This window comes from Prinia subflava, chromosome 5 (genome assembly GCF_021018805.1).
Source record: "Prinia subflava isolate CZ2003 ecotype Zambia chromosome 5, Cam_Psub_1.2, whole genome shotgun sequence".
Classification (NCBI taxonomy): Eukaryota; Metazoa; Chordata; class Aves; order Passeriformes; family Cisticolidae; genus Prinia; species Prinia subflava.
Window position 1 is genome coordinate 5861687 of NC_086251.1, and position 24868 is coordinate 5886554.

At 49.3% G+C, this 24868-nt stretch overlaps 2 protein-coding genes across 5 annotated transcripts; one reads left to right on the forward strand and one right to left on the reverse strand.

The window, feature by feature from the left end:
• Positions 1-2022: 2022 nt before the first annotated feature.
• On the reverse strand, positions 2023-11107 carry DRD4 (dopamine receptor D4). The gene is made up of 4 exons (XM_063397781.1): positions 10783-11107; positions 3582-3694; positions 2694-3241; positions 2023-2284 (listed from the first exon to the last, which is right to left on the reverse strand). The coding sequence occupies exons 1-4, from the start codon at positions 11011-11013 to the stop codon at positions 2082-2084; spliced, it is 1095 nt and encodes a 364-aa protein (XP_063253851.1). The 5' UTR covers positions 11014-11107; the 3' UTR covers positions 2023-2081.
• LOC134550878 (VIP peptides-like) lies at positions 9953-24726 on the forward strand. 4 transcript variants are annotated; one of them, XM_063397782.1, is made up of 7 exons: positions 9953-10578; positions 16248-16453; positions 22156-22252; positions 23009-23113; positions 23327-23431; positions 23636-23737; positions 24308-24726. In XM_063397782.1, exons 2-7 carry the CDS (start codon positions 16354-16356, stop codon positions 24417-24419), a joined length of 621 nt encoding a protein of 206 aa, XP_063253852.1. In that variant the 5' UTR covers positions 9953-10578; positions 16248-16353; the 3' UTR covers positions 24420-24726. The 4 variants fall into 4 exon arrangements, with proteins under 4 accessions (XP_063253852.1, XP_063253853.1, XP_063253854.1 ...); XM_063397784.1 differs by lacking the exons at positions 9953-10578; positions 16248-16453 and adding exons at positions 20549-20571; positions 21778-21847; XM_063397783.1 differs by lacking the exons at positions 9953-10578; positions 16248-16453 and adding an exon at positions 20509-20571.
• The last annotated feature ends 142 nt before the right edge of the window (positions 24727-24868 follow it).

The window sequence follows — 24868 nt, forward strand, 5'->3', positions numbered from 1 at the left end:
AAGAAAATATTTTCATTATTAATCTACTACTTTAAGAATTAATCCTTTATTTGTTAATTCAGTTAAACCTTTATTTGTGGCTGGAGACTTCAGAGGAGTCTTGACAGGTGCACAAACCTCTGGTTGTTTGCTTGGGGTTGTTTTTAGATCCAGGCTAGCCCCCATTAGGGGTCACAGCCCCCATGAAGGGTCACTTGTTTGCTCTGGTTGAGGGGTCACAGCCTCTGTGAGAGGTCACTTGTTCCGGCTCGTGTTTGCTCCAGTTTGGTGATGGTGGATGGGGATGGTTGTTTAGTGCCTGCGACAGGCAGGGTCACCTGAACCACAGAGTGACGCAACCCAACATCACACACGCTGTCAAACAGAGACAATTCTGTCCTGAGTTATGGGAAACTTAAAAAGAGAGAAAAATGCCGTGGAAAAGACTCAAAAGTGGACTCCATGGAAAAGACTAGAGGTTTCTGACAAATCTATTTCCTCCCCTGTGCATCTTAAAGGTCTGCTAGGTTGCATTCCATGTGTTCCAAGGCAGTAGGAGCTGGTTTTCCGTCTCTCTCAGAGGGGTCTCTCAGAAGTGCCCTTTGGGGGTTTGCCGGCAGCAGCAGCTCGCAAGGGGCAATGGTCATGAGTCTCCCGCGGAGGGAGGTGACAGGGCTCCCACAGTCGGTGGCAGGTGGTGGGTGTTACTTCCTGGCTATTTCCTGGGAAAGTTATTCCTCCTAACACAGAGCTGAGCAGGCCTGGGGGGCAGCACTGCGGTGCCATCAAGGGCGAGGAGCTGGTGGCCACAGCCTGCAGCTCTTCCAGAAGGAACCATGCTTCCAACAAAAGCCAAGTAGGAACTGAGGCAGGACAGGAACAGAAATGACCTGCGATACTCCTAGGAAGGAAAAACAGGCAACTCCTTCCATTCCTATAGCAAAATGCTCACTCCTGCTTCCCAAAGTAATACCTAAGTGTTGGGAATGGTTTCTGCTCACACTAAGATGCTGATTGCCTGCTGTCTAGAACTTGGAGACAACTACTTAACTGAGAAGACAGTCTTAATTAAGCCTGCAGTAACACAGCTCATTTACTGGGTTTCTTGCATCCTGTATGCAAGATGCAGCATTCAGATGCAACAAAGACAGCTCCGAAACAGCACCTCTGGAAATCCCGCAGTGCCCTGGTACCTGGGACAGCTGTGCCCCAACCCAGTGAGCAACAGCTAAAAGCTGCACAGTATAATCATGTGGGAATTGAGTCTGTTTGCTGATGAGAAATTAAGCACTTGAAGTTTTTTGTCAAAGGAACACTCAAGACATCCCTTTTCTGTTCTACTTCCAAGCAAATTCTCTCCTGGAAAGCAGCAATCATTACTTGGAAGACTGTAATTTTCTCAGTATTGTTTTTTTCTCCTCCGAGCATCACCTGTCCCACTGGCTGCTGTGGCTGTCACTGCATGCAGGTTCACCTAAAGGTATGAAGGATTTTTTCCTGAGGCTAGAAGTGGTTCCTGGCAGAAATCATGTGGCTTCACAACAAATTCTAGAGCACTAGCAATAACATTATGGTGCCTTTGTAAGACCCATGTTAAACATGAGTGAAATCAGGTTTTGCGTTTAAAATTATCAAGGATAAGGGGAAAGGAGATTGCATAGGCAGATTCACTCTCACCTGGCATATGGACATCTGGAAATGAGCTTGGTACCCTTGTCTGGCATGTGGACATCTGGGAAATGAGCTTAACAACCCTTTTTCCACCAGACTTGTGTCCATGTCACCTCACAGCCCTGTTAATACCATCCCAGAAGCCAGAAGATTAGAAATTACTATTACTATCCCTGCTTACATCAAGCACCAAGTGTTAAAGAAGTGGCTACACTTGGCAGTTTCCAGTGGGAAAAGGATTCAAGCTGCATCCACTGGCCCTCATCTGTAACACCTTACTACAAGGGAGTAGAAAGGGGAGTCCCTTTCTTCAGCTGCCAGCTCTCCTCATCCTCCCCTCATCCCCAACAAAGAGAACAGACCAGAGGCAGAAATAGATCTTTAATGAACTATACAAAAAATGACCCGGTGGTTCCTCCTGCATGGAGGGCTCAGCAGAAGAGGTGCAGGACTTTGCGGAAGAAGTTCCTGAACTCGGCGTTGAACACGGTGTAAATGATGGGGTTGAGAGCACTATTGACGTAGCCCAGCCAAGTGACAGTGCTGGTGACTTCAGGGGGGATGGAGCAGGACTTGCAGAGAGCCCTGGTAATGTGCACCACAAAAAAAGGTGTCCAGCAGAAGAGGAAAGCACCTGTCAGGAGGACAATAAAGAGAGAAGGTGATGTCAGTGTTCAAAAGGGTTTATTCAACAAGGCCTGAGCCAAAGAAGATAGACACAGCTCAGGCACTCAAGGAAAAGGCAGCAGTTGTGCTGACATGTGGAACTGGGCTTATGCCCAGGCAAAAAACTGGGATGTCTTTCCTAAACATTGATGAAAAGTCTTAAGTTAGTCTCGCTTTGGGTTTGGATGTAAGATACTGGGAGTTTTGTGAGGTTTGCCTTGAAGGGAAGCTGGATTATAAGCACTGCGCGTGTTCTCTGCCAAGGGTGATGGATTTTGGCACTGCTCTGGATTCACCCAGGTCCCGCCAGTCTGAGCGCTGTGTGGTACCAGGGGGCACATTCCCACCCTCCCCAGATGTCCCTAACAGCCACTCACCGACAACGACCGGCAGCACCCGCATGGCCTTGCGCTCCCGGCCGTTGATCTTGGCCCGCTTGCGCCCGTGCCCAGGGTGCGGATACCGGAGGTGTGGGTAGGACACAGTCTGAATCCCACTGTTCATCCCACACTCCCCAGGGAGGCCAGCACGGGCATAGGGGCTGCACTCCAGCAGCCCCAGCCGGGTCTGCTCTCTTTCCATCAAGGTTGGGGGGTGATAGAGCTTCCTGTTGGCTCCGTAGATGCAGCCTCTCAGCTTGGCCTTCCGGGCTTCTTCCCAGCGCCTGAGTCCTTGGAACATGCCACAGTACAGCACCAGCATGACGGGGCACGGGATGAAGAAGGAGCAGATGGAGGAATACACGATGTAGTTGTCATCCTCCAGTTGGCACAAGCTGGGGTCCCGGTCCGGGACATTGTTGAGGCCAAATATGACTGGGGATGCCACAGCAAAGGCGAATATCCAGGTGGTGGATATAAGGATCAGCTGCCGCAGGTCGATCTGTCGCCGGTTGTAGTTGAGCGGGATTTGAACAGCGATGAACCTGCCGACACAGCCCCGGGTGAGTCAGTCCTGCTGTGGTGGGGGCACCACTGGTAGTGTAACCGAGGGGCCCTGAGGTCCTTGTCACTGTCCTTCCCCCCATTAATTTACTTTACTAACAGCCAAGGCCTGGGCTACCACCAGAACAGCCAAGGGACAGCTCTGGCTCCTCACACAAGCTTTCAGCTTGGCCACCACCGAGGGGACACAAACCTGGTGGTGGACATTAAGGAAGAATACCCTCCTTAGGGGAGGGCAGAATCCTCCCTGCTTGGGACACTGGCAAGGGCCTGTGGAACCAGTGTGCTGCCCAGGCACAGCCAGAGCAGGAAGCCACTCACCGATCCACGCTGATAGCACACAGGTTGAAGATGGAGGCCGTGCACAGCATCACGTCCATGGTCATCAGGGCATCACACAACACCGTGCTGAGGGACCACACTCCTCCCTGGAACTGAAAAGATCCCTGGGGTCAGCAGATGCTATGTCCTTTAAAATGACAGGAACACCAGGCCATGCCTGGGTGCCTCAGCCACTCATGTTTCCTGCAAACGAGAAGCCCAAAGCTGAGTGCTCCTCCCATGGCACGATGTTCCCAGTGCAGCAGCAGTACGTGGGAATCAGCCCCACACAGAGCCCACAGCCTGCTCAGGGCTTGTGGTTCTGGCCTGTCTGGAGAACTGAGCCCTCAGACCATCACCACAGCCAAGTGAGTCATGCTGGGCAGAGAAATGGACACAGGGTGCTGCGCTGCCTTGGGTGAGGGCAGGTACCCCCAAACTCCTCAGACCTCCCAGGTCTTCAGGTCCCTAAGATCTCCCCAACAAGACAGTATTGGCTGCACAGCATCCTGATCTCCATGCAAGCAAGAGACAGAGCACAAAGCTCCTCTTCCACTTCTGTGTCTCAACCTCTCCAACCCCTGGTGTGCAGACGATGTGAATGGTTTCTTTCCCTGTGTTACACAACTCTTCCATCCTGGCAGGATAAGCACAAGTCCAGCATCTGGGGACCAGATCCAGGCCCTGAGTAACAACCTCTGATTCTCTCCCCACGGTCACAGGCACCAAGGCAGAGCAGCAGGGACCGGTGGCAGTGCTCTGAACCACCTGAAGTGTGGACTCTTCCATTCTTGGTGATTTTCAGCTCGGTCATGTCTCAGCCAGCAGCACAGGCTCTGCACAGCCCATAGCACAGGACAGGCAGCAGGACAGACAGAAGGACAGCAATGGCTGATGCTGGTACAGCCAGAAACTGCTTGCAGCATTTTGTTCTAACTGAGTGCTTGTCTCACCTAGGTACAAACCCAGCTTGTTCTTTTAACATTCAAGCACTTTTTAGGCTGATACAGAAATAGGTCACCTTGATCGCATTCCTGTGCCATTATTCCCAGGAGCTCCTTGAGCACAGGAAGAGACCTATCAGTCTGCTCACACCTGCACAGGTAAACCAGGAAGCTCAATAGCTGTCACCACAAGGGCAGCAGGGAGTTCTTCCTCTGAGTTTGAGACAATGAGGACCGTCCTTTGGGTCCTTCTGAAGAGAGAGGTTCAGTTAGAAACCCGGTAAAATGTACAAATAATTATGATTTTAGCTTGAAAAAAAAGTGTTCAGTAGCAATGACTCCTTGTCATGTCTGACTCAAACACTGTATTTGATATTGCCAAATACCAAAAACTATCTGTACTCTCTATATGCTTTTATTAAAATATATATGATAAATATTACTATAGTTTATATATTGCTACAGGTAACATTTTTAATTTCCTATGTATTTTTATCTACAGATAACGTGCATTATCTAATATATAAAATTTATTATATATATTTTATCTATAGAAAATGCTGCATAAAAAATTATTTTTTTATATATATATAAATCCCAGGGACTTTTTTCTCTGTAGCAATAGCCAGCCAGTGCTGATAGATGTTGCTGCCCTTTAATGTTGCAGGTTTCAGGAAGCAGGTGTGGATTTGTTCCTGCACTGGTGCTAAACAGCAGGTTCTGGTTTCATTCATCCCAGCACAGAGTGGAGCCACGTGGGGAGCACGCTCCACAGAACGCCAGGGAGGTGCCAAACCCCAGCCCCTGCCAGCAACAGGGCAGGCAGCTCTGCAGGGATTAATATCAGCCAGTAATGATGTCAAGCACAGGATTATGATTAGAGGAGCTGCAAAGCCAAAGGAGTCTCTGAAGAAACTGTTTTGCTATTTTTGTACAGCATCTCCTTGAGATACCTCCAGGGGAGCTCTGGAGTCAGACCTGAGGGCTTCATTCAGCCTCTTCTCTAGCACAATGCAGCCACTCCAAACTGAATTTGGGACCTGAATCATCAATTATCAAATTTCTGCCAAGCTCACTGGGATCTTGACAGGTTCGGTTCAGCTTATGAGAGACAAAATTTGATTTTGGGCTACGGTTTTCCAAACCTGTTTGTGATTTGGGGGAACTAATTGATTCTGAAAAGGACAATGGTTCTCGGGCTGCAGCACCTTTGGATCATGTGAAATTAAAGTTGGAAAATGCTATAAACCCTTCCCTTTCCCTACCAACCCCCAAGACTCTGGCTTTGAGGAAGGTGCTAGGAAAGAACTTCCCATTCTATGGTGTTTGTCACCTGCCCACCTTTGCAAAACGTGCCAAGGACCCCTCTGATGGGAGAATAACTTTGGATAAGAGGCTTTGCTGGGCCATGTGATTAAGGAGTACCCAATTCCAGGAGGCTGCAACAGATTAGCTCATCAAGGCACACAGTGTAAAGACTGAGGGATCACAAACAGCTCAAGCTTCCTTTAAGAAGTGCTTCAGAGTAACTGCACCTTCAGCGGCTCTTTGGGTTCTCCGCTTTTCCGGAATACAATGCAGACATTTTTAAAGGTGCTGGATGGCAGGATACGGACTTGGCTTCTCAAACACCCTTGCAGCTGCCTTCCTAGTTAGCCCATTCTGGTATCTTTATTCCTAAGCACAGCTGATTTGTAAGGAAAACTCTGCCTTCCAAACCAGCCTGATGCCAGAAGAGCTCCTGAGGGCAGGAGCCAGCACAGAGACAAAGGTTTTACTCTTATTTCTTATACCAGCTCTTGTCTCAGTCCTGCCACATGCAGGGAGCAGCAGGAGCCTGAAGGGGAATTAGGAGATGCCCAGCTGGACTTTGAACAAGCATCTGCCTCAGTACAGCCATGGCTCAAAGATATGGCCTGGACATATCTGAGGAGAGGAGAGGAGAGGAGAGGAGAGGAGAGGAGAGGAGAGGAGAGGAGAGGAGAGGAGAGGAGAGGAGAGGAGAGGAGAGGAGAGGAGAGGAGAGGAGAGGAGAGGAGAGGAGAGGAGAGGAGAGGAGAGGAGAGGAGAGGAGAGGAGAGGAGAGGAGAGGAGAGGAGAGGAGAGGGACATAAAATGGGTGCTTCAGGTGCTCTGATATTTTGTCTTAAATCATTGAGGCCAAGGTTTTTCAGAGATCATGAGCAAGCCTGATCATCCACTTGAAACATTATGAGGACCAAGAATTCCAAGACACCTCTTCTGAGTTACTGATATCTGAAAAAAATACCCTAAGCACTGGTTTGTAATTGCTGGCCTGTCTCACCTCTCTGGTACTTTGTGTGGCTCAGACACCAGCCAGGCCCAGAACAGTGTCTATTTCCACTAAAACTGTAATGTTCTAGGAAAGACTAATCCTTGCTGCAAACAAGCTGATATGCATTCATAGAGAGCCAGGGGAAATTTGCAGAGGGTAGAGGTCTCGCCGCTCATTAGAGGAGTTGCGTCACAGGCACACAGAAAATACTGCAAGAAAATAGATGTTTTGATACCAAACCAGTGACACCCTGAAAGTTTTAGGCAGAACCCATCACCTTCACCAGGATAAGAAGATAGCTCATGTGGTTTTCACTGGCTGCTCCATCATCATGCCTGTTGGGAACACTCATCTTCCCTGACCTGGAGAAGGAGCCGGGTAAACAGGCAAATCTGCTCAAACTGTTTCCTCTTTTCCGTAATCACTTACACAGGTCTTAGTGGCAAAGATGTTTACATAACCCAACACCCTCAGCTCCTGCCAGCAGCTTCCTGGCTCAGGCCTGTTCCGCAGCTCTGCTGCTCGGCGGGGATTAGCAGAGAGCTGATCACAGGAGCAGCAGGTACAGCTACAGGTGTGTTCCACAGCACAGGCCACGTGTGGAGCTTGTCCTGGGGCCTGCCCTAACTGCTGGGATGCCTCCACTTGATGAAGACTCCAGAAACTGCTGCAAGTATCCCAGAGTCTTTGGGATTCCTGCAAGACTCTGGGAAGAGGAAACAGTTACACACAAGGCAAGCCTTTGGAGCCTTTTTCCCTCCCAAAGCCACGCAGAACCAAGTGATATCCTGCAATAATTCCACAGCATTGTAGCTCTGCTTCCTCAGTTAACTCCTGTTTCAGTGCTACCAATGCTCCAGGCACTCTCTGGGATCTTCTCCTGGCCTCTCTTCACATGAAAGCAGAACTCTGCTCCTCAGGAATAACAGTTAATGCCTGGGAATGCCCCAGGCCATCTTTTTCCCCCTTGCTTCCCATCATCCCTGCCTTTCTGACACTGGATTGATTGCTGGAAAGCACTTGACACACTCATCAGAAAGCCAAGGCTGGCAGAAGAGCAGTGCAACTTCCCCATGGAAGTTACCATTACCTCCCCCCATCACACTGCCAAGACCCAAGACCTGAGATTCCCAAGGGAGCAGGAAGCTAAGTGCCTTCTGCCCACCAGGGCAGGCAGCTGTGTGGTAATTACAACTGGAAAACACTGGAACATGTCTTCGTTCCATATTTGGATGAGTCCAGTGGAAAGAGAGTGTGTGTCCATAATTGCTGCCAGTGTCTGAAATGAGCTTTCTTAACAACCAGAAATAAAAGCCAAGATCAAGGACTCTCCCACTGTGCTCCAGTGGCAGCAAAGGATCATCCACATCCCACAGGAAGGAATCCCATCTCCACTGGGGCTTGGAGAAGATCTGATGTTTGTGAGGATGTCAGAGGTCACCTCAGAAGTTAAGTCCCTCCTGCTGTCTTCTAAAGCCCTGACTTGGAGGAATGTTTCCAAAACTGGAACACAAGATACCACCTCATAGGAAAACAGCACAAGGTAAGCAAGTTTCTGCTGGTTGAAAAAATGTTCCATTTATTGTCCTGTTCCTGCTAAAAAGGCAAAACTCCACCCCTCATCTGGTTTTCGAGTTTTCCAATAGGCCTTCAGAGTCCACCTTTACTGTGTCAGGAGTTGTACTAAAGTTTAAAACAACAAAACAAAAACCCCACACCAAGAACGAAGGTTGAGGTGAACATCCAGGACTGCCCAGGCCATATTTTTGGTGGCTACCATGTTTGGTACAGAGTGCAAGCTGCAACCAAGCTGATTTTAAAGAGCAATCACTACACCCTGCATCTTGCATCCCAACATCTAATTCTGAGTTTTGCCTCCAAGGGGAAAAAAAAAAATCTGTCCTCTGGCATGGATTCAGTAGTTACTTTCCCTTTTCCTTATGTTATTTCAGAACAAAATGAGCTGGAAATCCTGCACCAGCATACAGGAGACAATTAAAGTGAACATGGACACCTGCAGGCTCTGAGCCCATGGAATGGGAACTGCTGCAACGCTGGAGCTGGAGTTCCTCTACACATCAGAGCCCCACTGCCTGCTTGAGGGGGCTGTGACTGCTGCACAGTGCTCTCTCTCTCTCTGTACCTGTTCAGCACTTCCCACACCTGCTCTGTGCATTCCCTCCGAGCACCAGGAGTGGTGCCTGTGCTGTTCTGTGCCTCTGAATGCCTGCCAGGTTGCAGGAGCTGCAGAGGACGGGAGGGAAAGGCTTCTGTCATACAGCACCTCCATTTCCCATGTTTAATATCCTGGGAGCAGAGATATGGAAGAATTCCCTCACAGAACCGATGCTTATGAACAGCCATGGAAGTGAACATACCAAGTGTCACCACAAGCTGGACAGCCCCAGTTTTTGAAGCTCGTACAGGTATGAGCTGAAAACCCATTACCTGAGAATCCAGAACTTGTAGAATGTCTGTGGTATTCAAGGAAAGCCTCACAGTACTCCTGCCCCATTGGAAGCGTTTTCAGAGGTACCCCAGAATACATCAACCTGTATTTTATGTATTCCAGCAAAACTCCCACCTGCAGGCAAAAGAAAACCACTTTGGTGTTGATGACTGCCCATAGAGGGACCTGGGGACTAAAGGCATCGAGAGACAACAGAAAGAGGAAGGAAGAAATGGGATCCCAATTAGCAAAAAGTAGCTGAGAAGAATGATGAAGAATGTGCCTTTCTAACCAGCAAAACAGAGGTAATGAGGGAAAAGCAAATCCACCAAAACCAAGAGCACAGTGAAAAAAGAGGGGACCTAATGCTCCAGTTCTTCATTGGTTCTTCTCATGGGTCCCCAGGTGAACCTGCCGTTCCACAATACCTGTCTCCAGAGAGGTCACAATGTCCTGCAAAATCCTCGGACGAGGCAGAGACCATTCTAAGCTCTAATCTGCAGCCTGCCTTGCTTAGGGGAGTGCAGGCTGCACAGTCTGCTGAGCCATGGGGTGCTCTGCATGGCTTGTGAGAGAAGACAAGAGGGGAGATGCTCTTCCACAGCTGGGAAGAAAATCTACACTGCCAGCTACCACCAGGGTGGGTAGAAAAACCTGCTGTTTGGCCCAGTGGATGCGTTCATCCTCTTGAGCAGGGAAGAGTCACCAGCTGGTACTAACAGGTTCTAAACCATCCCCCCGCAAGCACAAGGGTTTATTCATCCCTGGTAGTAAATGTTACAGAGGGAACCACCCAACCTCGGGAGTGCCTGTTGTTCTTTCCCTCAGCTGCCAAATCTTGGAGGTGAACAGGTTTTGGGAGTGAACAGCAACTCTGCCCCATGTCCCTGAGCTGGCTCTCCATGGCCACCATCGCATGCTGGGTAGGCCTGTGCCAATCAACAACCTGCCAGCCAAAGCCACCTCAGGGCAGGGTGACCAAATTCCGTCCAACTCCCGGAAAAGAGAGCTTCTCCTTCTCAGCCAACATGGAAAGTTGTTTCCTGGCTGAAGATGCTAAAGATCTCCCTTTATAACCAAGATGTGCTCGCTTTGCCAAACAGAGCACAGCACCTGTCCCTTCCTATCCCATTTGCTGACGGCAACCCGGACAGCGTGCAAGCCAAGGCACTGCCACCCCGCTTCGCCTCCTCTCGAGGCATCTGCACCCGGCGCGGTCCGGACGGGATCGCAGAACTCGCACGGAGCCGGCTCCGCTCCCCGCCGCCCGCGGTGCCGCAGCGCTATGCCATGCCGTGCCGCTCGCAGGTAAGAGCCGGGGGTCTGACCGCCACATGCCGGGGGACAGGGCTGTCCCGGGGAGGGGGACACTCCCAGGGCAGTGTGGGGACGGTGGGGAGCAAGCCCGAAGAGCGGCTTTGACCCTCGGTACTTGTCCTCCCGTTGCCTCGTAGGCTCGGCAGGCACACAAGCCCCAGCCCGCCGTCCCCCGGTGTCCCCGGGCTGTCTCACCTCGGAGTAGACATAGAGGGGCAGGACGAGGAGGGCGAGCAGCAGGTCGGCCACGGCGAGGCTGACGATGAAGTAGTTGGTGGTGGTCTTGAGCGCCCGCTCGGTGCAGACGCTCAGACACACGAGCCCGTTGCCGCCGACGATGAGGAGGATGAGGAGGATGCCGAGCACCAGGGCGGCGATGCTGTGGCCCGGTGCGGCGGGCGGGGGTCCGGCGGTGCCGTTGCCCATGGCCCCGCGGCGCTGGCCCCGCAGCCCCGCGCACGGAGCCGGGCCGGCCGCCGGGAGCTGCCCGCCGAGCCGCGGGAGGAGCCTCCGCCGCCGCCGCCGCCCCGCCCGGCCCCGCGGGGACAAGTGGGTCACCAAGCGGCTTAAGGGGTGGCGGGGGAGGGCAGGCTCCCGGTGTCCCGGCTCCCGGTGTCCCGGTGTCCCGAGCGCTGCAGAGGTCCTGCTGTGTTCTCACATGGTCTTGCTGTGTTCTCACACGGGGTTATTCTCTTAAGCAATGTTAAAGGGAAGAATTGGAATTAGTACAGATCGGGTGAATAACTGGAAATTGTATTCCTAGGTGTGTGTAGAATCTGGTAATGTTTAGGAGTTTGTAATTACACTGCGTGAAGATCCAGACAGTCCATAATGAAATGTGAAGATATTGCCAAGACAGGATGCTGCAAGCGTCTTGGAGCACAGAGCAGGGATTCAAAGTGCTCTTGATAAGTTGGCAAATGCAGGATGCACTTCAAAAGGAATTTTGCACCTTACCCATGCAGGAATAACCAACTGCAGAAATGTAGGATACAGGAAGAAACCAGATAGGCAGTGAGTGTGGGAGCGAAGATGGGGTGGCAGGTCATGAGCTGAACATGGGGGCTGGAGTGTCTTACTGCAGAAAATGTGAGAAAAATGGTGTTTGAGGGGTTCCTATGCACCTCCAGGACCAGGAAGCACAGGGAGATGTGACCTCCCATTTCCAGCCCAGACGACTTGGGAGATGTGGGAGCTGATACAGACCCTGTGGGCATCTCTGCAGCTGTGCCACCAAACCTCAGCACAGATGTTAATGCCAGGTAGGCATTCACATCAGCCTGGTGTGAAAAGCAGTGGGAAGAGAAGGCATAGCAGTAAAGGGACATTTATACTGCATGGAAGGGGAAAATACATGATTGGAAGGTTTTTATAAGACACATTGCTCCTAAGATCTGTTTATAGGCTGCAACTATCAGAGTTTCATCCAAACTATTGAGATTTCTGGGAGAAATCCTCTCTCCAAACCCTGCCCTTTCTGCCCCATGTTCCCTTACTCTTTTTTGGGAAGGATCATGGTTGCCTCTCAGCACGAGCAGCATTGAAAGCCCACAGCCCTGGTGTGAGCCATGGGACACAGATCCAAGCATTGTCCTTCCCTTGGACTGGACTAACAGCAGCTGGTCCACACAGTTTGTTTTGCCCAGCTGCTGTGGCTCTGCAATTTCGTACATGAGAAAATTCCCTTGGTTTAAGCACTTGGACAACAGTCTGGCTGGCTAAATTCTGCCTCCAGAGGTGGGTTCCAGGTCTTTTCTAAAGCCAGCAAGAATGCCATGTGTTTAGTAACTACGGAGTTGTACCACCCTTCTCTCCCATCCCAGTGAAGGTTGCCCATCCTCATGTTGATCCCAATTCCCATGGATTTGTTTTTCCAGTCATCTCCCTCTTCTAGTGTTCAAAGGCAGGAGAGACAATTCCACCTGGCCTGAGTGGGACCAGGCTCTAGATCTGTCTGGCACCAGCACTGGAGTGGGTACTCACATACCTGTACCTCTACATTCCTTTCGGGAATGGTTTTTGTTGGACTTGGGAGGACAAAAGCACATGGTGGCTGCACATCTGCCAGGTTTGGAGCTTGGTGATACCTCATCTGCTGGAAAGTTCAGACAAGGAAGATGGTTTCCATCATCTGGTCACAGCTTTTCCTGTCTGGATCTGATCCCTGAAGCCTGACTCCTGACACAGCGCTCACTCAGTGAGGGGGTGAAACAGTGGAACGACTGTCACTGGAGCCCTTTTCATTTTGAGAAATCAACTCCAAGTAGTAAAAGGAGGCCCTGAAGTGCATTAATCAAACTGTGTGGACAGAATACTCTTGATTTATTTATGTTTAAAGTATAAATATTTGGCCACCTGAGTGGCGGCCAAGAGAGCTGTCCTCCTACCTTCCCACAGGAATTAGTGCCATTCCTCTAATCCCCTTTAACAGTTAATTTACATTTATTATCTCGATTTTCCCTGTGGGCTAGTGCTGAATGACTCTTAATTCTCAGTGTGGAAGATCACATTCCAGACTAACAGAGCCTAATCCCAAACTAGTTTAATCCTGGAATGGATTAAACGAATGTGAAATAATGCTTTTGACTTCCAGAAGTGAGTAGCCATGCAAACGACTAACTAGGACAGTACTTCCATGATAAAAAGGCTACAGACATTAAACACAATTCCTTTCTTGGATAAGAGGAACTGCCCTCCTAGCAGAGGAGAAGGAAAGTCTGTTTTACGTCAGCATATCCAAAGAAATCTTGTCATGTCATGTCCCTGCACAAAAACCAGATGACAAAGGACAGAGTCATGGGTCACTCTCGTGTAAAGCAGAAGTTATGCCAGAGTGATGGACTGGGAATGCTTAGAGCACCTTTGGAGAGGGTCTGATGTGGTTGGTGTTTTGGAACAACCCTTTTCTGTTTGGATGCACAGCCTGCAGTGTCCTCGTTCCTTATCCCACTGTGACAGAAGCTGTGGAAGGACCACAGCTGCTCCTTGTGTCAGGAAAAGGGCAGCACCAGAAAAACACCCAAACCAACAAACCAGTGGGAGGTCTGCCTTTTTGGAGTGTTTAGAAAAGAAACTCAGGAAGATGAGCAGTGAGGTTTATGGCTGTGGTGGAGCTGGTCCCCAACCAAAGGATGCTGGTCCTCTGCCAAGGAGCCAGGAGGAGTCCTGCAGAGACTCCCCCAGGATAAATTAATGGAGGATTTGATTCCCAGCCATTTGATTCTCAAGGGACCAGGAAGTTTGTGAAGTGAGACATCTGTCAGATTCTCCACAAGGAGATGGAACTTTTATCACCATAATTTTTCACATCTGAGGCACTACAAATTTAAATAGAAAAGGGGAACAATGTGGCTGCCAAAGTTTCAGGAGAGATGTGCCAAACTCGGCTGATGAATAGTGCCCTGATAGCACCAGCTCTCCCAGCACCCTTCAGGTTCAAAGGGAGGAAAACAAAGAGCTTTCAAGGCCAATCGTGTTCCTTTTATTTGCCATGTTCAGCCGGGCAATTCTCTGTGAGACAATCATCGGCAACAAAGCCATCCTGCTTTCCAATCTCCTGTAATGCATTTCTCAGAAAAGAGGCAGAGGCAGCATCCCCCCTCTCAGGTGTGCTTTTGCAAGAAAGGGAAGAGGATGGCACAGCTTTCTGGCTTTCTAGGCTCTTCCAGTCCCTCAAGAAGTTGCACGGATTTATTTACATGTTGAATGGATCTTTTGGCATTTACCATTCTGGTAAGTTATGATAAATCCATGTAAGATGTAAAAACTAATGCCAGTGGTTAGCTATGGGGGTGAAACTATGGAGAAAATGGCTGCATTTTCCATCTCTGTTTGCTTGGATTCAAAACTAGATGTTTTTGTGAATGCCTGGTTTCAGCTTAACCACATAATTGATCTCACACAAGGATGACCCGATGAGAAACAAGGGCTTGTGGCACAGGACAGATTAAAATAATATAACTCAAGAGCTCCTACTGGGTTTAAAACACCACTGAGCTTATTAGAGCCACTTGTTGGGAAAAACCTCCTGGGCAGGAGAAGTGAAAGACAACACAGGCAGGAAAGGCAGGGAAAGGCATGACCGGGAGTAGCAAGCACCTGTAAGCACCTCCCTCCACACTCATCTTGACAAAGCCTGTTCCTGTTTACTGGAAAGGTGTCCCTTCAGGTCCCTGACAAAGTCAGAGAGGGATGAGCCGAAATGCAGCCCCAGCAGATATGTCGGGAGCTGCTGTGCTCAGTGCTGGGACGGCACACCTGAGACAGCTGGCCCTGCCAGCCACGACACAGTGCACATCATTCTTCTAATTCAAATTAATTCCCTGGAGTGCTTTCTCCTCCTCCCCAGACATACAAACAGCTGGAGGCTGAGATTACAACGCTGATGCCAATTAGAGCCGTGATAAAGCCAGAGCCATGGGAAGCGCTCAGTGCTCCAGGTACAGGGAGCTTCCAGCTGGGCAGGAAGCAGCGCTGGGCCAGCAGGGCAGGGACGGCCACAGTAGGTCTGGGGAGGAACTCACCCAGCCCTGTGTGGTCATGTCCCTGTGTTAAAGGATCAAGGCATCATTTTTTCTGCACAGCCCAGGCAATATGTGGATGAAATTATTTCTGCTGCACACCCTGGCCAGAATAAAGTAATGCCTTGATTCTCTAACACTAAAAAAGTTGCTGGAGAGTTTTTTCTTTTTCCTGCAGTTTTGGTGACACCTGCACTGGGTTGTGTTGTTCCACCTGGGAACATAACCAGAGGGCAGGCAATTTTTTTTCCCCACTTGGGTGAGAAAACCAGCCCAGGGAAAACCAGGGGAGCTTTGGAAGGAGTTCCATAGGGTGTAAAATTCCAGCAGGTGATTGATGGGGTTAAAAGCTTGTCTTTAAAAACTATTTTGGTCTTCCTTGGTGACAGGGAAACAGCTATGATGCAGTCATAGGTTGGGAAAACAGAGTTCCCTTCTCCCTGTAAAAAGACTGTGCCCTGAGCTTGGCTTTTCCTTTTCTGGATCATAGTTCCAGCCACAGTAAAACCAGCCCTTCTTTCCCCCTACAGAACCCGTTCCCAAGCAGGCAGGAAGAATTTCTTCTCAGGAAGAATTTCCTTACAAAAAGGTGGTCAGGCAATGGAAGGGGCTGCCCAGGGAGGTGGTAGAGTCCCCATCCCTGGAGGTGTCCAAGGGACAACCGGACATGGCACTCAGTGCTCTGGGCTGGGTGACAAGGCGGGGGTCAGGCACAGGTTGGACTTGATGGTCTTGGATGTCCTTTCCAACTTCAATGATTCCATGATTCTATGATTTGCTTGCAGGAGGGAAGTGACTCATGGCAGCCCTTCCGTATTCAAGGCTTGCCACAGATGCAGGATGGGCCTGGCTCATCCAGCATCCCCAGGCAGAGCATCCCTAGGGAGGCACCCCAGGGGACCCTCTGGCTCAGCACCTGTCCCTGCTTCAGGGGGATGTTCTCACTTGCAAAGCACCTCTTATCCTGTACTCAGGAGAGCCAAGGCACCCTGCCTCCACCCAAGGTACCACTCCTGCACCAACAGGAGACTTTTCCCCTTGCTCTTCCCAATTCTTAGCAAAACGTTTTAAGCATTTGGGTACTTTTTTTTTTTCCCAGTGCCAGCCAAACACCTGATATTTAATCTTTTCCTTCAAAAGAGCTGGAGTTTACTGAAGATGTCACCCAAGGGTTTGGCAGGAAGCAGATACAACTTTGACCAAAATAACTGAGGTCTGCTCCATCACAAGCCAGAGCTCCTGATAAATGTTTTGCTGTCCTTGCCCCTGGATAATGCTGCTAGCCATGTCACCAGTGTGTCCAGCACCTTCCCTCCTGACTTCAGACCAAGCAGGCACAACTCCAGGTATGTGACATTTTGTGCTTTTGTCCCTAACATCTGGTTTTCATTTTAAACTGGTACAAATCCAGAAAAGTGCCACATGTTTCAGTCAAACAAAGCAGGGGAGAGACACAGACAATCCAAGCCACATCAGGAGCAGGCAAGTAGAAAGAGAGACACACATATCCTGGATCTACAAACCTTCTTAGCTTAATTTGGCCCTTTGAAATTGGGGTAAGTGTTTTTCTGAGGTTCCATGACCATATGGGACTGTGATTTTCCTTCTTCTTCCAAGGCCACCTGGGCTGCCTTGCTTGCCTCTTCCTTCCATCCCACTCTTCACTTTTGCAGCCAAAATCATGAGATCAGGTGGTAAAGATTAAAGCCACTCCTGAAAGCATCCTTTCCTAGCTCCAAGAAAGGAGCATTTAGGAGGCTAAATCCTCCAATCCCCTTATTCCAATTAGGGTCCTTTCTCTTACGGGCCTGGGAGTGATGCAAGGACTCGCCTCCAATCTGCTCTCAGCTGGAGCAGCTTCGCCGTCATGGCAGTGGCGTGGGCCAGGCTCACCTGCAAACACACCAGAGACAATCCCCACTGCCCACATGGCCTCACACAGACACAGGAAGGGGAGAGAAGGAATGGGGGAGGTAGAAGTTCCTGAACACCCCGTAAGCTGATTAAAGGGTATTTTACGTAGAAGGATTTAGCCATGCAGTTCCTAGTACCATCTGACCTCAATAAACTCCCCTGCCATGGGCTGGTGCTGCCATTGCATGGGGCACAGCCTGTGCTGGGCTCCCCAAAGGTCAGCTGCACCTGGACAGCTCCATCGGGACTTGGGACACCATTGTGTGGGGCATGACATGGTCCTCCCACAGCCTTCTTGGCCTGGCCTGAACCTAGTGCATTTTGTCATCCCAAAGCCATGGTGCAAAGCATGGCTGTAAGATTTTGGGATGTGTTTTGGCCAGTCAAGGTGTCTCCAGGAAGACGAGCAGCTCCAGCAGATCCTGGGGTCTGAGTTCTGGACAGGCTGGCAAGGATTGGGCAAACATTGTAAGGACTGCCCTGAATAAAACAGCAACCCCAAAGGCTGGATGGGCTTTCCTTGTCCAAGGCAGGAGCAACGATGTCCACTGACAATAGCAGCATTTATCCAGCCTGTTCTTAATGCTCTCTGGAGGGGGACTCTGAATGCATTCCACTGCTTCTCCAGGGAAAAATCTTTTCTGATCTCCTGCTTCAATGACTTTGAAGGGTAAATGGGAATTTCTCCCCTTCAGAACTCAGAATGACCCCCCAGAGTTCTGAGTGCTGACTTTGGAGAATCTGCCTGCATCCTCCCTGTGCTGTGGGCCAGGATATGTAGCTCTGTGATGAAATCCTATCTTTTCTAAAATGCAGTTTCTTGTCTTTACCTCCAACATCAAAAAATGCCAGCTTCACGTGTTTTCTCAAGTATTGCCAAATTTGGGACTAAAGCATTTAACGTGGTTCTAAGATCCTGCCTTTCACAGTGCAGATTTGGTGACCCCTCCCACTGTAAAGAAGAGGAAAAAGATCAGATCCATTCTCACCTCTGCTGCCTTTGAGACAGACCAGTAACCAGAGCCTGGGTGTTGAAGGGGAGAGGCCCCTGTGTTTCATAATCTTTGCTCTCTGTCAGCACGAGGGTGTCCCCAGGCATCAGCGTGGCTACTGGGAATAGCCCTGGCACCCATGGCAACTGGATTTGCTTAATGCATCCCATCACAGGTCTCTCCACACTAGGCATGTCAGTCGGTGTCAAGCCTAAGCACAAATGATTGCACAAAGATCCTGATGTTGCTGCTTTATACCTGGCAGCGTCCCCAGAACAGCTCAGGGATGGCCCCCAAAGCTCACAGATCCCTTCCCCATCTTGTTCTGGGGCATTTCTCCCTGCTGTCTTCAAGGAGTGTGTGGGCACAGCCTCAGCACCCCTCAGTGTCACCTATTTGTGGTACTTTGCTAAAATCCTGTAAATCGGTTATCTGCCATGGACAGGGCAGCCAGGGCAGCCAGAGGCTGGGATCAGTCCAGCCCTGGCTTCCTGTGCCTGCAGGCATGGCAGTGTTACAGAAGCAGGGATCAGGTGAGGCCAGGCATTTCCTCTGTCGTTCTTAGAGCCAGAAAATAGCTGAAAGGTTTTCTCTGCAGTGATGCTGTCCACAGATAATGAGTTATAGATTCCATCTAAATGGGTGGTTTAATCTTGCTTTGTGCCTGCTGGATGTGGGCAAGGGGAATCTCCACTCCCCTGCTGGGACTTGGAGTGTTCACACAAATGGAGAATGGGAGAAGCAAGGTGCAGATTCACAAAGCTCCTTTCAATGGATATTGTTAAGCAGGATTCCTCATTACTCCCATTTCCATAATGTCTCCTGATCAGAGTTTGATGTAAATTCTCATTAAGGAGACTCAGATATTGTTTCAGGACTGAGAAATTGGTTTGGGCTCTGGTTTATTCAGTTATAAATTTCAGCTTGAAAATGCTTTTGAGTTCTCTTCATGGCCCTGAATTTCCTCATCAGGGGCTTCCAGAGCTGCACTGGAGCTCAAGCCCACGTTTGTCACCTACATTAAGTTGCAGCAGTGTTGGGCATGGCGACACCATTTTCTACCCCGTCACCTTTTCACTCTGCCCCTGCTGCTGGAGGCAAATCCCATTTTTTGTTGCAGAGTAGTTAATAAGGTTATTTACTTCATGTTCTTCCAGTCCCCAGAACCCGTTAGTGTCCTGTTAAACACCCTCTGCTGCCATCGTGGGGCCACTTTCTCATTCTCTGTCCTCATCCAGATTCTCATGGCAAACTGAGTTTCTCCAGAACTTGGAGGCATTTCAGACCAGCTGAGGTTGTTTGCAAAGGAAGGAAAATCACATTAGTAAATTTTAGCTCCCTACCTCGTTTTTGTTCAGCCTCGTTTTTAAATGTGAAGCTGCCACCACCACTGCAGGCAGAAACAGAAGGCAGAAGGCTGCAGCTGGAGAAAGCAGGTACAGAGAGGAGAGGAAAGTGGTTGGGAAATGCCTGGACCAGAGCAGGTCCCAGAGGAGGAAATGGGCTCTCCTGTCCTAGCACTGACCATGGCATGTCTTGGTGCTCCAGCCCTGGGATGGGACCTGGAGTGTCCCTGCTCTTTTCCCCTGTCCCTGTTGCAGGGCTCTGGCTGCAGCCTGCACTCACAGGCTGGAGGGCTGAGGTTCTGCTCATCAAGCCCTGGGCCGTTTTTCCAAGGGAAAGATGATGGGGAAAATCTTGTCCCTCCCAGTCCCCTAGTCATGGGGACACCCTGTGCTTTTCCAAGGAAAAAGAAAAATAAGTAGATAAAAAGTGTAATACGGTTGGAAGATTAAAAAAAATTATTTATGGTGCTTATTTTTTCTAAGCTACTTTATACCATATAAAGAAAGACAGAAAGGGTAGTTCTGTTTTCTTCCTCTATTTCCATGTCACCTTTAGCTGCAGTATTTGAGACCAAACAAACCCCAGCAATGGCAGAGAATAGACTCAGGATGTTTTCCATGCATGTATAAGTATGCTGGGTTTTAGTGCTGTGATAGAATTTGTACTTTGCAGATCTTTCCCAGCTGAAACCACAGTTCAAAAGGTATTGTCCCCTCATGGAAAAGTCAGCCCTGATCCTACTGATCAGACAATGCCTGCCCTAAAAAAGTGACACATCGTTCAGCCAAGTCACTGGTACACACAGGGACTCACTGACAGATCCTGGCAATTGCAAACATAGCCCAAGCCAGGATGAAATTACAAGAACAGAAGATTAAGCTCCTATCAAGAGGTAATTAAAGCCAGGAAATAATGATGACAATCATAGTGAATCAATTGGTACGAGGATGTTTGCCCAACAAATGTCATTATAGGCAGAAGCAGGAATTATTATCCATCAGCAGAAATATTCCATCAAATTGCTGGGAATGACCCGATCAAGTAATTAAAAGGACATTCCAACCCCGTTGCATTGTTTGCTGTTAATCATGATTGCTCATATCCATATCTTTACTCAAACAATTGCTTCTGATAAGGCTGCAGATTTATAGGGGTCCCCAGGAGGAGCAGGCAGTGGAGCACCAGCCGCGAGCCAGGAGCAGCCAGGGTTGGTGAGTGCAGCTGGGGTGAGCAGGCTGCATGGGCTGCCTTTCCCCTCTCTCGCTTTGGGGGGTGGATTCCAGACCTCTGTGGTGCCTCGTTGAGCCATTGCTACGAGGCCATCCATGTCCTGAGCAGCTGGAATTTGGGGGGTTCCCTCCTCAGGGCTCCCAGGCTGGGTTGGAGCGTAGTTCCTTCAGCTAAAGGTCCCAGCTGGCCAAAGAGTTTGAAATAATTTAAAACCAGCATCAGTGGGGAGGAAATTAAAAGCTTGGAAGTATCCTAAGAAGGTTAAACAGCCCTTCAGTGATGATACTGGAGACCTACCCCCTCTCTGTGGTCTGGCTAATTAAAAAAAAAAAAATGTAATCATTATTGAGAGGCAGGAGAAGCTCCCCAACAGCCATCACTGCTCCTGGGGACTTCAGCAAGCAAATATGGTCTGCCCAGGGGAGACAAAATTATGTCCAGAAAGGGAAAAGAGAAGTTGATCACAGATTAGCAGCTAGAAAGGTTATGAAGTGAGGGGAAACTCTGGAGCCAGGGATGGGGTTTAAAATGATCTCTTAAATACGGTGCTCCCAGAGAAATGCCAGCCCAGGGGAGGCCAAATGCTGAGGTGAGATCCTGGGGTCAAGGGATTGTGTGACAGCTGTTGGGCAGATGGAAGGACAGGCTTGGGATTCAGGTTCCCCTTGCCCAAGGATGCTCTTGTTTTGGTGACTGTTTCAGCTCCTCTTGCATCCCAGAACTGTAGAGTCTGCCTTGTTTGGACTCCAGTAAGATGCTGATCTTTGAAATGTCCTTCTTGTTTTACTATTCCATCCCCTCAAAGCTGGATCAGGCAGGAAAACACACTAAAGCTCCAAGTGTGGGTGAGATTAAGCTTATAGTTCCTTCATCCTCTCATCTGTTTGCTCTGCAGCCCCCATTAAATATTTGCCCTGTGGTTTACAGTGAATAAATTTCTGTATAAATCCCTTGCTCTTGTCCTTTCTCCTTGTGCCTCTTCTCATATTGCAGCACCTCCAGAGCAGCAAACAGTCCCAGAAGGGTGGCTAGAAAGTGTTCAGAATTCTCAGATAGTCCTCTCACGTTCTTTGTACTGTTTAGCTTCAGAATAAAGTAAAAACCAAGTGGGAGGACTTTGATTTGGGGTTAGCAAAGTGCTGTCTTGAGAGACTGCAGGACAGTGATGAAGGCTTGTTCCTTTGCAGGAGTAAGGCAAAAAATAAAGGAGCGTATTATAAATTACAGGTAGAGCTGCTGTGTGATCCCTGAGGAAGGGTAAGCACCTAGGAACACCTAGGAACAAAGGGAAACAGCCTGGGAATAAAGGGGGGAAACATTTCACGGCTCATGATAAACAAAATGTACTTTGGGATGAATTTTATTTAGCACATGTAATTTTTTTTTGTCTGAAAGCCCCTTGCAGATGTCTCCAGGTGTTTATCTCTGCTAGCAGGAATTCCTGCCTTATTTAGTTACAGTGGTGGTGTTTCCACGGCTCTGTCTCTGTGGGGCATGTGAACTCCACCAGACACACACCAAGGTCACTTGTCCTGCTGCTCACAAAACTTGATGCTTTATTTCAGGAGAGAACATGGTTTCCATGATAACAACTCTGTGGCAAGTAATTATTCCCATGATTGTCCTGTCCCACTTCTCAGCTTCTCTGCCACCCTGGGACAGGTAAGCATTTCTTGGGATTCTGCTTTCTTTCTCTCCATGGTTTTTGTTCAAAGAGCTTGCTAGCTGAATATCCAGCCTTTTAGCTGCCTTCCTGAACTTGCATCTGCTTGCTTGTGGATCTTCTTCTTCCCTAAACAGATTTAGTTAAATGAGTGCAAATACTGTAAATGTTTTTTCTTGCTTAAGAATGGGAACGTTAATTTTATTTCATTCGAAAGAAAATTTGTGACCCCAAAACAAAGCACAGTTACAAAGACACTTCTGAGTCTGAGCACTTAGACAGCCTGATAAAGGTGAGCGTTTCTATTTCCAATAGCCTGGTCCCATGAAAACATAACCAGAAAGAGCCAACCCTCTAAGTTCGCCAAGTTCACCGAGGGAGTCACCTGCAAGGGCTGGTCTTTGCTACCCTTATCTAGGTGTTCTTCAGCTTTGTGTCTCTGGATTTTGTTTATTATTTCTCCAGCCCTACTCTTTGTGGTGAATCATCAATAACTCCACATTCCCACATCCTTGTGGCAAGGGGATTACATCATTAAAAGCAAGGCCAGGTCATTTTCCTGTGCGATGTTCAACAAAGATATTTATAAACTCCCTTTTTTCCCCCATTTTTGGTGAAAGTTTGCCAAAGCAGCACAAATTCTTGCCCATGCGTGTTCAGGACTCTCTTGCCTTGAGGCAGCAGTGTTTGATGCCTGTCCTTGTGTGTTTTTAAACCATTCCTTCTGACCCCCCCTTCCGTGTTCTGACATGCAGGACGGAGCGCCACGCGGACGGACTCTTCCACAGTGAACTCAGCAAGATGAACGGCAACGCCTACGTGCAGCAGCTGGTCAAGAACCTGGTGGGCCTCAAGGACAGGTGAGGAGCAGCCACATCCACCCCCTGGGGCAGGGAGGTCTCCAGTGGGATGTGGCATCCCCACCCCGAGGGGCTGCCCGTGGAGCCGAGCTCTCCAGGGGCAGAGCCAGCCTGAGCAGTGGCTGCCCAAGGTGACGAGGGGAGGAGAGGTAGTGCTGTGCCTCCTGCCGTGGCTGGGAGGTGCAGCCGCTGTCCCACGTTGTCCCCACACAGGTCCCAGAGGCACTCGGATGGGCTGTTCACCAGCGAGTACAGCAAGATGAGAGGCAACGCCCAGGTGCAGAAATTCATCCAGAACCTCATGGGCCGTAAGCGCAGGTGAGAGGAAACCTCTGGTGTTCCACTGCCCCTGGGGCTCTCACTGCCACCCTGGGCCAGCAGCCCCCACTGAGGCCGTGTCTGTGAGCACAGCAGCAGATACCACACAAGGTGCAAGTGCTGCTCTGCAGTGGTGGTGGTTTGGTTACGTAATTGGTGGTTTGAGGGGTTTTAATGAATATTAATTTTCTTTATCTAAACCAGCTCTCCTGGCCCGGTAAACACAGACATGCTGGGGAGAGAGGGAGTAAACAACACTGAGGAACTTTGCTTTCTCTGGTTGTACCAGAGCTTTCTAAATACCAGGTAGGTGGGAGAGGTCGGTCACCTCTGTGACTCTGAGCCCCACAATACTGAAGCCAAAAGAGGACTTTTATGAACAGCCATAGAAAAGTCAGTTGTTAAAAATAGTAAAACCCAGGGAAGAAAAAAGATATCTTTTCTGAACAATTTCCTAAGAGTTGTCATTCTGGATTGAAGCTATTATTCATCCCTTTAGGAAATGAGATCTAATGGTTAAATTTGAAAGAAAGCCTTTGCTACCCTGTCTGGATTCAGCTGCTGATTGAAACACACACCTCAGAATGGTTTGTCCCAGGAGCTGGATATTGTATTTCCTAATGCCCAACAACTTTCCCTTAGACATGTCAAAATTAAATCACAGGAATAAGCTGGCCCTTAGCACCTCTTGTGTCGACAGTGAGGGTGAAACACCACTTTGCATTTGTAGTGCCTGGCAGCAGGCAGCCATGATCCCTCTGTCATACACCTGCTCCTTGGAGTCATCCTTGAATGTCACAAGGTGGCCTTGTCACACTTCCTGCACTCCATGCTCCCAGAAATAATGGACTGTCCCTGATTTTTCCCTTCCCACAGCCGCTCGGACAGAGATGCCAGGGAGGCTGCTGCCATTACCAGCCAGTACGTTTGTCCCTTCTCTAAGCAGCTGGTTGCAGACGTGAAGGAAGATACAGATGGTTCTGAATGAAGATACAGATTGTTCTGAATGAAGGTGAAGGGAAAGAAACAGCCAAGGAGACAGCTTTGCACGTGTATAGCCTTGAAAATAAACAGGGAAGCTCTTGCTTAGGAAAAACTCTTGAGATAGACAAATAAATAAAAATAATCCTGGAAAGCCGTCAAAAGCCTATGAAACCTCTGAGATTATCCGAAGTGAAATGTACGTGGGTGTCTACTGCTGTCAGTAGAGGGAGCCGGGGTGAAACACATCCCTTCCACTCTGTGTTGGCATCTGGCTGCCTGCTGCTGATCCCAAATAAAAATGGTTAGCTGTGCCTGTGCCTTGGCTGCTCTTTGGGAAGCTGGAATAAGGGTGGTTCTGTTACAAGGTCTTGGATTATTAGGAATGCAGGGGAGGAGCCTTTTGCCAGGATTCCGCTGCCTGAGGCATGGTGGGACACATGGCTGGGACTGGGG